General features: G+C 32.5%; 2 protein-coding genes across 2 annotated transcripts; one reads left to right on the top strand and one right to left on the bottom strand.

Moving 5' to 3' along the window:
- On the bottom strand, positions 4456 to 5657 carry LOC107616557 (CDGSH iron-sulfur domain-containing protein NEET). The gene is made up of 2 exons (XM_016318506.2): positions 5247 to 5657; positions 4456 to 4679 (listed from the first exon to the last, which is right to left on the bottom strand). Exons 1-2 carry the CDS (start codon positions 5474 to 5476, stop codon positions 4580 to 4582), a joined length of 330 nt encoding a protein of 109 aa, XP_016173992.1. The 5' UTR covers positions 5477 to 5657; the 3' UTR covers positions 4456 to 4579.
- LOC107618928 (cysteine and histidine-rich domain-containing protein RAR1) lies at positions 7661 to 10840 on the top strand. Its single transcript, XM_016321115.2, has 6 exons — positions 7661 to 7932; positions 9203 to 9205; positions 9309 to 9391; positions 9855 to 10006; positions 10099 to 10340; positions 10444 to 10840. Exons 1-6 carry the CDS (start codon positions 7834 to 7836, stop codon positions 10537 to 10539), a joined length of 675 nt encoding a protein of 224 aa, XP_016176601.1. The 5' UTR covers positions 7661 to 7833; the 3' UTR covers positions 10540 to 10840.

The following is a 13042-nucleotide window of genomic DNA, read 5'->3' as shown; positions in this document are numbered from 1 at the left end:
TGTCTTACATTCATACATAAATAAAAAAATATTTTGTTGTATCATACTATATTCCAATTATGCAAAAGGGATTACAATACAATAGAAATACATACATCTCTTTGTCGTGAATACTGAATACATACATGATACATGCACTAATTTAAAAAAATTCCATTAGGCTTTGCTGGGCTGCTGGCAGTGATTATTATTTATCAGTAGCAGTGCGCCAGTGATGTTTTTAGTAAGATTATTCACAATGTGAAAGTGGTAACAAAATTTATTTATAGTGAAAAAAAAAATTAAACTGATATCAATTGTATGTTATTATATCAATAAAAATTAATTAACTTTTAACTTATTATTTAAAAAATACTATATATGAGCTAATATTTTTAATAAAAGATATGAAAGACTAACTAATGTCCAAGTGTCAACTCATATATATGATAAATATAAAAAATATATTAATTTCTTAATATGTATATTTAAATTCATGAATTTAATCATATGATTATGTATGATTTTTTTATATTGGATATTAAAATTAAATTCTTATACTATTATTTATAAAAAATGTAAATAATCATAACATTTTTCATTAAAATAATCAATTATTATTAGTCGTTTTACTTTTATTAAATTCAAATAATTTTACTTTAATGTACACTTTCAGTAAATTAAAATTTTTTAAGTAGAGATCATTGTCTGATGTGTGAAATCCAAGCGCAGCACTAGTGCACCACACTATTATTTGATATGATACAATAACCGCAACAAACTCTTGTCCCACTATGTGGGGTTGACTACATGAATCAAATAATGTTGTTAAATTCTGTCACGTATCATGTCTAAAAAGAGACCGATTACATATAGATCTCATTTGACTAATTCATGGATGGTCTTCTTAGGTCTTCCTCTTCCTTTCACCTCTTATCTATCTTTCATCTCATCCACTCTCATAACTGAATATTCTGTCAATCTTCTTCTCACATGTCCAAACCATTTGAGATGCGATTCTACCATCTTTTTCACAATGAGTGCTACTCTAATTCTCTCCTTATATATTCATTCCTTATTTTATTCAATCGCGTATGACCACTCATCCATCTCAACATTTTCATCTCTGCCACACTCAACTTATGTTCGTGCTCCCCTTTAGCCGCCCAACACTCCGTCCCATAAAGCATAGTCGGTCTTATAGCAGTGCGATAGAATTTATCTTTAAGTTTTAAAGGCATTTTTTTGTCGCATATAAAACCAGATGCACTCCGCCATTTTGACCAACCTGCTTGGATCCTATGATTTACATCCTATTCAATCTCTCTGTTATCCTATATGATGCACCCAAGATACTTAAAACTTTTAACTTTTGGTAGGATATTTTCTCCAATCTTCACATCTATATTAGGGTTTTTCCTTCTCATACTGAACTTACATTTCATATATTCCGTCTTGCTACGGCTTATGCACAAACCATACACTTCTAGAGCTTCTCTCAATAAGTCTAGCTTCTTATTTAGGTCTTCCATTGACTCTCCCATAAGGACGATATCATCAGCAAAAAACATGCACCATGGCACGGGCTCTTGAACGTGCTCTGTGAGTATTTCCAAGACTAATGTGAAAAGGTATGAACTTAAGGATGATCCTTGGTGTAATCCTATACCAATAGAAAATTCTTCTGTCACACCACCTTGAGTCTTCACACTAGTTGTGGCCCATCATACATGTGTTTAATTGCACGAATATATGTGATCCTTGCTCTTCTCTTTTCTAAATCTTTCCATAAGACCTCCCTTAGCACCCTATCATACGCTTTTTCCAAATTAATAAACACTGTATGTAGATCTCTTTTATTACTATGATACCTTTCCATCATCCTTCTTAGCAGGTATATCGCTTTGATAGTAGATCTGTCTGGCATAAATCCAAATTAGTTATCTGTTACTTATGTCTCTTTTTTCAACCTCCGTTCTATCACCCTTTCCCATAACAATAGTATAGCTCATGAATTTGATTCCTCTATAGTTTTCGTAACTTTAAATATCCTCTTTATTTTTGTAGATATGTACTAAAATACTCTTTTTCCACTCATTAAATATCTTCTTTAACCTTAAAATTTCATAAAAGAATTTGGTTAATTAGTTGATACGTTTTTTTACAAGACCCTTTTAAATTTCAATAGAAATATTATCAAGTACTCCTGCCATTATTTGATATGATAAATGTAGAAAAAGTCTAACACTTCGTTTAGCGGTCAAAATAGATTTTCAAGGAAAGAGTTGTGCATCAAAGAGCAAAAGTTCAAAATCCATCCGTAAGTTAAGCAAAATGGTAAGTAATTACTAATTAGTTTTGAACTATAATTTTGTTTGATTTTGAAGGATGAAGGGTTTTTTTTTTTTTCTGTGGATCATGTCATTTTATCTTAGAAAATAACATATAACACATGGAAAATTAAGTATAAATAATTAAAATTTATATTATTTAATATTTATTAATTATTATTAGAATTAATAAATACAAAATAAAATAAATTTATTTTTTTTTCCTGTCTTTCTAACATTATTATTTCTGTTAAAAGGGCACGGTCGTACTAGCTGCTAGATCCACCCTGCCGGCTTATGTTGTCAGAAATTACCAAGACCGGTCCGTGTTTTTTCTTTGTATGTTTGGAATCAACCAGTTAAATAAGAAGTTTCAACCAGTTATTAATTGTACTATAAGCTATGGTAATGAGCAAATTTGCATGGTACCATAATTCGTATATATGCTACATATCACCCAGGTCAACGCTTCAGCTCGTAGTCATAGAGAGACATATATTCAAATATCATATGTTGTAATAACTAGTTAGCTCGCGTTAGTTACAGTTAGTGGAATTAGTTTAGTTACACATATATATCATGCCCGAGTTGTTGGGAAGTTAGTACTTAGTAGATTGTGATTTGTGAGTAACAAAAACATGGGGTTATCAACTTTTATTTGGTCTAGCAGCTAACATAGTAGATTAATTAATGTTACAAAATAGATCTTACTACTCGTGCATATAGATAATTTATGGTGCATGATGAATTGCGCAAGCACTTATATCAAAATTAAATGACCTTTACAACTTTGGCCAAACCAATTATCGTCAAAACCAGGAAGAATTTCATTTAAATCCAAATTACCTATAAACACCTACGCATACGCCTCCTCTGGATTTTACTTTGTCACTTGGAAATTAATAAAATCATAATTAGTACAACTGTGCATGGATCACCACACTATATATATTTCTATCAATTCTAAGTTAATTATGTTAATTATGTATAAAAAATCAATTATTTGTAATATATTGTATAAATTAAATTTTTTCACAGAATATATAAATTCAAAAAATACTTAGTATACTTAGTACTTACAATTTATTCACGGTTTTTTTCGGCCACTTAGCAGTTGACCACAATAAAAAAGAAAAGATGTTTGCTATAGTGTCTAAAAGATATTAGTATTACCTAATTGTTAAAATAGATTAAATAATTAATTTTAAATTTAAAAGTATAAAAATTAAAAAATTTTAAATATTTAAAAATTATTATAAAAACTAATTTAAGTAAAAGTTAGATACCAAATAAAAAATACCATAAAATTGACCAAAAGAAAAATTGTGGAACTTGAATGATAGATGATGAAATGATGATGAAAGCTGGCGCTGATCATTTCTGACTAATAAAGTAAAGTAATGCCACAGATCCAGCAATCCAATGTCATCATTATTACATATTTTGGAAAGAAAAACTGAAAAACTTGATTAGTGTGATGGCGCTAGAAATCCAAACAAGGTGCACACACACATATACATCTGTTAAGATGATAGCTGGAAATTGTTGTAACTCTCCTAAGCGTGTGTATATGAACAAACGGTGCCAAGCTTTGGATCAACGGAACGGGGGACACCTGTCCCCACCATAGCCGCTTGCCGACAATTTCCTACGCTCAAATATTCAAATTCCCCCAACATATATTATTATAGGCATTTGAAATTCTGAATAATTGAATCTTCCTTGTTCAGTTGTTTGAGAAACACTGATCAACGTTTCCCCACACAAGATGATTGGTTGTATTTTTAGTTTTCAAATTTGAAGTGCATAATGCAAGCATAACGTTGTTTATAAATAATATAAATATAAATATAAATACATTTAGTATATTTGTAAAAATAATGCATTCAATCGCGCAGGTTCGAACCCTGCTGTCGACGTTATGTTTTAGATTTTGGAGTCCAAAGCAAAATCATGGACAATGCTCTAAACTTGCGCAAGAAAGAGTTTAATCTTGTGCAATCAGCGTTATGTGTAATTGGATGAATCAACATTAAATTCCAAAATAGGATTTTATACTATTAAATTATCTTAGCGATATTGAAATATGAGGTAGGTGTAAAGAGCACCGCAGCTAAGACTAATATGTCAATATTGGACAAACTAATTAACTAATAGGGAAGCCACCTTTTATTTGCTGCATTGAAAAGTCAAGTCTGATACACACAAAAAGTAGTTTTATTTTTAAGTGGTAATGACCAAGCTGAAATCAAAGCAAATACTAAGATTGTCTACTTTTTCAGAAGCAGAGGTCCAACGTTATCCCCAGTGGCCTTGTTATGCTTTACATGGCTTCCGTCGCACAGAGGAAAAGTTCCTGATCTCCAACATCTGCACCCACAATATCAACACTTTAGAAACTTAAACATGATGCACCTAAAAAATTGAAGACTCTCTACTAGACACGCCAATATGTATTATGGTAGCTTTACTTTCCAAACAATAATTTTCAAACTTAGTATGTCAAACAAGGAGTTTCTTGGCATGAACTTGCAATAAGGACTTGAGAGTAATTAAGACAATTCTTCCACATGGAGCATGTTCAAATTTCATCACTTCTCATGCCACCTCAAAATTAATCAAGATTCATGAATCAAGCATATATTATCAGCTGTATGTACTCAGTGATATAATTGTATATATATTCCTTAATGACATGTCATCCCTAAACCTTGTTCATGTTTGAAATTATATGAATTATAAGAGAAAGTCTATGAGTCAGTAGATTTTGTGGTTTTTAGCCATCAATTAGTCATTAATAATGTTTTTAAAAGTGTGAGATTGCATTTAATGGTGTAGAATCATTCAATTTCCTTTTGATGGTTAAGTGCTGGCTAGAATTTAACAAAAGTGCTGCCCTCTAGGACTCCTCAAATTATAAAGGCAGAAGGATAGTACCTGCAATAGGGAGTGAGGGGTTTAGAGAGTTCAGAGACAACAACAGAGTCCACAACCTTCTCCTCAGTCTTCCTGATATCAGGGTTGATTCCAACACCAACACCCGCACCCTCTGCTTTCACAACCACCGCCATGCGACTCTTCTTCCTTGCTGCTATGTTGCTCTCAGCAAACCCCTTCGGTGCCAGTGGCTTCATTATCATCTTGTTGAAGCTTAAAACGGATTCCATTGTCCAAGTAGAAGGAGAAGATGGAAGACAAGGATGGTATGTGTGTGTTCCTTAACCTGTGGAGAACACACTCTCTCTAACCTCTATTCTATTGTATGGTTAGTTGGCGACACACGTCATTCGCACACATCTCTTTCTTTTTCTTGGTAGGTGAGTCAACATTGCAAAAAGGAAAGCCAAAACCACAAAACATAAATATTTTTAAATGTTAGTAATTGAGTGAATTTAGAAAAATTTTATTTTATGTTTTAACTTTTAACTGTATTATTATACACTAATTATTAGAAACAGTATATGTATTAATAAATGATTAGCTTTTTTTCGTATATATTAGTCCACTATTTTCTTTGTACGGAAAATTAATTATTTGTCTTAAAAATAATAAAAAACGAATTTATCATTTCATATTTGAAAATTTTTTTTATAAAATTAATTTTAACGTATTAACAGATCACAACGTAAAGAATATTGTACGTTGATACAATAGAGTTTGTAATTTATATATATAATAACCTTAAAATATTTAGTGCTCTTTTAGGTTTTATTAGGTTTTATCAGTGTTCTATTTAGAGTTTTGATATTTCCATCTCTTTTTTACTTTTTTATTTTTATCTTCTTCGATCACAACAATTTGTATTCCTAATTCTCATTACCTTATAATCAACTTCTCCTCAATTAACATTCTCAATCCAATATAAATTTCGGTGAAGAGAGAAACTCTAAAATTGATCTAGGTAGTGAGGAGGATGAGGAGGATATTGTAGTATTGGAGACAAAAGATTATTCTCAGGGGTTAGAGGCTTGTATTAAGAGTCTCTCGGAGAGACTCTTTGCAGATAAGGTGTTTTCGATTGGCACAATGGACAATGCCCTAAGGGCGATATGGAGTAAATCGGAGGGGTTCCGATTGATTGAGATAGGTCCTAATAAATTTCAATTATTCTTTGAGAATGATTTTGATGTTCTCATAATTGAAAAAGAATCCCCTTAACTCTTTAAGAATTATATCTTGCATGTGAGAAGATAGGTTGAATCGGATGAACAGGAACAGAAAAGCGTTACTTGTTTTTCAATTTGGATCCAATTATGGGGTTTGTCTAAGCAGTTCAAAACTATTCACGTTGAAAAAATACTTGGGGAAAAAATTGGAGAGGGGATAGACATTGGTTTTTTCTCTGTTCGTAGAAGAGAATATCAAATTCTCAAGACCAAAGATTGGCAGGATGGTGATAAAGGGTGAAAGACAGCATTTGTATGGATGAAATGAATGGTAAGGTGTTGAAAATTTGATTGCGATACGAGAGGATTGGAATTTTTTGTACCTACTATGCTCATTTAGGACATAATTCCAAACATTGTTCTAAATTCATGGAGGATTTATCAGTGGGCGCTATTAAACAGGATCATATTGGCGAGTGGGTCAAAGCAGATCAAGTGGTCAAGAGGATCGAATGTGGAGGAACTGGTGATAACTCCAGCTTCAATAATTCAAACTCAAGCACTCCCCAACCGAGAAAAAAGCCAATCCGAACTGGTTGATAGATAATTTTGCCAGTTTGAGTGTCAAAGGGACAAAAAAATAACTCTATAGAAACATCTAGAGGTAATAAAGAGGATGATAATTATTCAAAAGTGATTTGGCAGTCAATTAAAAAAACTAGTGAGGCCTTAGTCCTAACTTAATTTCAACTTTATTTTTTTCTTAGTTTCATTTTTTTTTTGTGTCTCGCTAATGTTTAAGCAAAGGATGGGAGAACCCCACTTTCTTTTGTGTAGTCCTGAATTTTGGACAAAATATTTTCTTTCATTTGAAATAAAATAACCTACTATCTTTGAGAAAAAAATGTAAAAAATATTCTAAAATCATTTACTTAGATGTATGCATTTGCCGAAAATTATATGTCTAAGAATTTTGATTAAAAAGTCAATGAGTTATGGCTCAAATGACATAGACTCCCCATACTCAATTAAGAGATCGCAGGTTCGAGTCTTTTATCTTTGGTAAAAAAAAAAAATCTTGATTAAAAGTTTTTGTTTTTGTATATTAACGGGCCTAAGGTCCAAATTATCCAAACTGGAATCTGTAAGATTCCCATCTCTTTGTCCTCCCTCTAGCCATTAAAGAAAAAAAAGAGGCCCAACCCGTTTGAGATTTAGCTAGAGTTGTGTTAAAAAAAAATATTGAAAATACTAAGATTAGGTAATGCTACTGCTAGTTGAAAAATGAAAAGTGAAAAAAGATCTTGTTTGTGTCGGATTCCACTTCATTCCTGAAGCTGAAAGTGAGAGTTCTCGAAATTCATTTGATAGATACCAACACAGATTTGTGAGTGCTTTAGCTTTTGAGTGTTTGAGGGATGGCGCAGACCGGCAAAGTTCGCTGCCAGAGGATTGGTTGTGACGCCATCTTCTCCGACGACGATAACCCTGACGGTTCCTGTCGATATCATGATTCTGTCTGTTCTCTCTCTCTCTCTCTCAATTACATGATCAAGTTTCATCCTTTATCACTTTATTATTCATGTTCCCCCTTTTCGCATTGACCCTTTTGACTTCAATCCTTAACTTTCTTTTGTATGCACTGCCTTCCAAATTTGGGTAGCTCTTTGCACTCTTCACCCACTTGTTATGTTTCAATCTGTTGCTACTGTGTGTAGATTGATGGTTTGGTTTGTTGAAACTGTGGCTAACATTTGGAGGCTCTTGTAATGTGTTAGTTAAGCTTGAAGAGTTGAGTGTCCTTTTTTCCGGGCATTGAATTATGAGCACTGTTAGTAATTTGTCCCAGGATCCACGGGATCATAAAATGTTGTAAAAGCTGCTCCCTTTCATGGAAATTATGTGATTGAATCGTTTCAGGTGCTGTGATTCAACATACTGTGTCTTCTAGTTCTTTCATTCAAAAGCTCAAATGTAAAGGGGCTTTGGCAATTAAGGTTTACAATATAGGAAGTTTTTATTGGAAAAGATAAAATGTCCGGGTTTTCGATTCATTTAGTGCATATTGTTGGGCAAGAATTTAGGAGATTTCCGAACTTCCGAAGTTCCAATTATCATTTACCCGGGAGGTGTTTAGAACAAGAGTTATGGTAGGTTTTTCCATCCTTGATATAATGGGTGCAAATCCTATCTTTCGATTTTATTGATGATCTTGTAGCTTGGTTCTATGATTTCTTGGTCATCCTATGCCCATGAAAGGAATGCTGCTGTAGCCACTTGCATATGAAAGTTAGCCTTGATATGCAGTATATACACCTACTGGCATAGACAATTATGTGTATATAGTCAACAATATGAATTGAAGAATATGCAGCTCTTGCAGAAAACTCTTCTTCTATTGTCTTAAAAGTGGTTCTAAGATTGTTGTAGCTGTCAGAAACTTGAATAAAGGTCATTGCTATTATTTTGCTTGAATTCGAAATTTATGTTTTGTCTTGTATATTTAAAATAAAACCAATACCGCGTCCAACTATTTAACCTGGGGAAAAAATGTAAGTGTTGGTCTTTGGACCCTCAATTTTTTTCTTCCCTTTTTGTGTGTAAATCATTGTTTGATGAGCTTTGATAATATAACTCACCCGTGAACTAAGTGAAACTTTATATCCAATGTAATATCGTGTGTTGATATCATTATGACAGTTATTTTTTATGATATTTTACCGATTCACTTTCCATTTGGCATGTTTGGGACTTGCGCTTATTGATGGGCAAACTTCATTTCTTCAGGGAGTAAGTCAGCGCCTTTTAATTTATTTATTCATGGCACTTTCTAGCTTTTTTAATGACTATTTATCAGTTCTGCAATTGATTATGCTTCCATTTTGTTTTCCAGCCAATCTTTCATGATGGGATGAAAGAATGGAGCTGTTGCAAGAAAAGAAGTCATGATTTCAGCCTGTTTTTGGAAATTCCAGGGTGAGTTATTGTCTCTGCTCTTTTTCTCTAGTCAACTATGTCTGAATCTATAAAGATTTGAACTGCAGTCAACTAGTCAGTTTACAAGAGTTTGCCATATTTGAGTAAAAATATGATAATGTTATTGGGTGATCTAATGTTGCTTGGTGATTCTTTGCAATAGATAATATAGACTTCGTTTGCCACTTCTTCATGTGTTGATTTGCTTTATGAAATTACATGTATTTGATATGCTTTTCGTGTTAAATTTATGTCCGCCGGATTATAATATCTTGCATTCTGGAATGAGAATAAACCAGAAGTTCCAGATAAGTTTTCAAGGATGCTAGTGAAGAAGTAGATTGTTTTGCTATTATCAACATCAATGGAATAAGAGAAAATAATAACTTTCTTTTAAAAAAATAAAAATAAAAATAAAAATCCCCTGAATTTGTTGATTAATTTTTTTCCCATATTAATCAAGATGTAAGACCGGAAAACATACATCCGAAAAGCAAGTGATTGCACCGGTTAAGAAGGCTACTGTGGCTGCTCCAACTGCAGCTCCTTCAACCAATGCATCGGCAAAGGACTCTTGTTCTAGGTGTCGGCAGGGATTCTTTTGCTCAGATCATGGTACTCTTAATTCTCTGCTCATGGCAGTGTCTTAAGCAATCCCTATATCATGTTTGCTATCCTACATTTTACTTGTCTTTCTCCTGTTTTAGGTTCACAAGTCAAACCTGTAAATACTGTTGGAGACAACCCTGGAAGTGTTGCCGGACATGTCTGCGCTGAGACCAATTCAAGTGTTCAGGATCCAAAGGATCCTAAGAAGATAGTCGATATAAACGAGCCCCAAGCGTGTAAAAATAAAGGGTGCGGCCAAACTTTCAAGGAGAAGGATAATCATGAGACTGCTTGCAGCTACCATCCTGGCCCCGCGGTGTTTCACGACCGGATGAGAGGGGTGGGTATTGAATATTCCATATTCTAAATTTCTAATGCTTGTAGTTGTGATGAGTTTCTTAAAAAAACACTACTAACTTTTTTTTGTGTCATTGTTTTTGCAGTGGAAGTGCTGTGACATTCACGTGAAAGAATTTGATGAGTTTATGAGTATTCCTCCATGCACAAAGGGATGGCATAATGCTGACCCTGATCAATGAAGACTCCAACCACCCACAATATTGGGTTTTTATCAGTCTCATTCAATTTTCTTTACAAGCTGTGATTGAAATTTGAAACAATCAATCTTCCCCCCAAAAAAAAAGATCCCCTTACTCCCCTCTCAAGTAGTGAACCTTGGTGGTTTCAGTTTGTAAGAAGCCACAACATAAGACTCAGATAACTGTAACGTTTAGATATGGATTTGTTGTCAATTGTTCCTTGAATGTCACAATGTTCTTCTGCATTTCTATTTTGGACCTATCTAATATTGAAATACTTTGAACTTTGATTTTCTTGTGACTGAGGGTGTAAATTAAATAAAATTTTCACTGTTCTCTGATCAAATACAGATTGAGATAAATACTTAACACGTGTAATAGTAAAATCATTAATATATCAACATTTTAACAAATAAAAAAATCAAACGAAAGTTCAAAATAATGTGGAATTGCCCCATAATTCAGTTATGACTAATGTAAATCTCAAAAAAGCACATAACATGGAGTGGTCAACAAATTATTCATGAAGGCAAAATGCACTCTACCTTCTTCAGCAAAAGATGTAGAGCCTCCAGATTTTGGGAAATCATATTCTTGAGAGGGGGTTTCGGCAAGATAAAGTGTCATTCATCTAACTCTACATAGCCATATAGTATATTGAGCATGTGAAGAACTCACTTTCTTCTCAAAGCTTAATAATGACTTTTGTCCTTTCAAAACCATTTTATTCCAACTGTATGAAATAATTTGTATAACAACCGTACAATCACTAAAGTCGTTGAAGTATAGTGGTGAGTATTCCCGCCTGTCACGCGGGTGACCCGGGTTCGATCCCCGGCAACGGCGAATGTTTTTATGGTTTTACCCTTAGGTACGGGAATGGTGGAAACTTCGCATGACCCAAAAGTAATGGGTCTTTTATGTTAAAAGCCACCGACTCCAAGTAAAATTAAATAAAAGGACCACCCTACAAGATAATACAAATATGAACAAATATTTATATCAATTATAGAAAGAAAAAAAAAATAAAAAAACAGTTGCAACTTTCAATCTTAGATAATTGAAATTTTGAATTTTACTATAAGATATTGATGAACTATTTTCATAAAAGAAAAAATTATATACACATAAATAGTCATTTTGAGAAACTCACTATAAATTAATAGACACTACTATCAACTAACCAAAATATCATGATTTATGCAACCTTTGTGATTAATGTTTCAAAACTCAAAAAGTAATTTAATGGGATAACAATACTTGGATGTGAACATTTATATTAACAATATATGAAAATCAAATGTTAAGAGAGTATTAAAATTTTAAAGTAATTATTGGATATAAAATGTTGAAATATTAATAATATTACTGCACGTAATTTTTGGTGAGTATATTATGACATGTATCCGAATATAATTATTATTATCCTATACTTTATCTAAGTTGGAATTTGTTTGACTTGGATCTACTTAGTTGCACATGACCCAAAATAGACACGGTTGGCATGGGAAATAGTGCTTAAGAAAATGCGATTAAGATCTCCATACAAATGTTCTCACAACATACAGTGTTAACCTATAGATAAAATAGTAGTAAGTAGTTTGTATAATGGTGTGCTCTATGGGCCCCTAATATATGATAGTTTAAAGGTATTATTTAATATGTGGGCATCATCGAAAGTATCATATCTAGTTTCACGTCACACTATGATTAATATTGTTACCATTGTTTATAAAATAAAAATATAGGAAGAGGGTGATGATATGCAAAGGGATATGGGCTCACGGGTCCTATGTTGGGTACAATCAATTATCAATCACTTCTTCAACCACATCTGCGACCTTTATAAGCTAAAAATAAACTATCAATATCATAACAAAAGCTCTGCGAGGATACGTAATCTTGGGAACTTTATTTACTATTTATATGCTTTTCTAACTGCGAACGAAACAACACTATTTGCTTTCTTCAGAAACTGTGAAATAACTGATCTTCCAATACTATTTGCTTTCCACATCCACAGTATAGTGCCATTTTTTTACTCTCTTGCTTCTTATTTTGACTCTTTTCTTCAACTCTTCATTTTTTGGTTTACTATATAATTTTGTTTATGTGTTGTTATTTTTGACTAAATTTTTTAGATATAAAAGAAAAAATTAGTGTAACACATTATTATTGAATTTTATAGTATTTTTTTAAAATTTTGGGGCGAAATAATACCTCTTGCATATTAACAATACACCCTCAAAATTTTAAAAAATATCATAAAATTCAGTGTATTATACTAAAATTTTATCAATAACCAGCTATTTTCTTCCTTTTCCCATGTGTAGTGTTAGGCTATTTTTTCTTGTTAAAAAATTTTCTAAAAAACATACATTAGCACAAAAACCTCTCATATTAAGGTAATAGATTAAAACAAATCCCAATATATTCCAAAATTGAAATGTTTACCAATTTGGAAATGGTAGTGACATACACCAAATTGAATCGAATTTGTGCA

The sequence above is a fragment of the Arachis ipaensis genome, chromosome B09 (assembly GCF_000816755.2).
Source record: "Arachis ipaensis cultivar K30076 chromosome B09, Araip1.1, whole genome shotgun sequence".
Classification (NCBI taxonomy): domain Eukaryota; kingdom Viridiplantae; phylum Streptophyta; class Magnoliopsida; order Fabales; family Fabaceae; genus Arachis; species Arachis ipaensis.
This window is presented reverse-complemented; position numbering and strand designations above follow the sequence as displayed.

Excerpts from the sequence above, each read along its gene's own strand:
- LOC107618928 (XM_016321115.2), top strand. The coding sequence starts at position 7,834 with ATGGCGCAGACCGGCAAAGTTCGCTGCCAGAGGATTGGTTGTGACGCC. Across the intron at positions 10,007-10,098 it reads ATTCTTTTGCTCAGATCATG|GTTCACAAGTCAAACCTGTA; the intron begins GTACTCTTAATT and ends CTCCTGTTTTAG. Across the intron at positions 10,341-10,443 it reads TTCACGACCGGATGAGAGGG|TGGAAGTGCTGTGACATTCA; the intron begins GTGGGTATTGAA and ends TTGTTTTTGCAG.
- LOC107616557 (XM_016318506.2), bottom strand. The coding sequence starts at position 5,476 with ATGGAATCCGTTTTAAGCTTCAACAAGATGATAATGAAGCCACTGGCA. Across the intron at positions 4,680-5,246 it reads CCCCTCACTCCCTATTGCAG|ATGTTGGAGATCAGGAACTT; the intron begins GTACTATCCTTC and ends TTGTGGGTGCAG.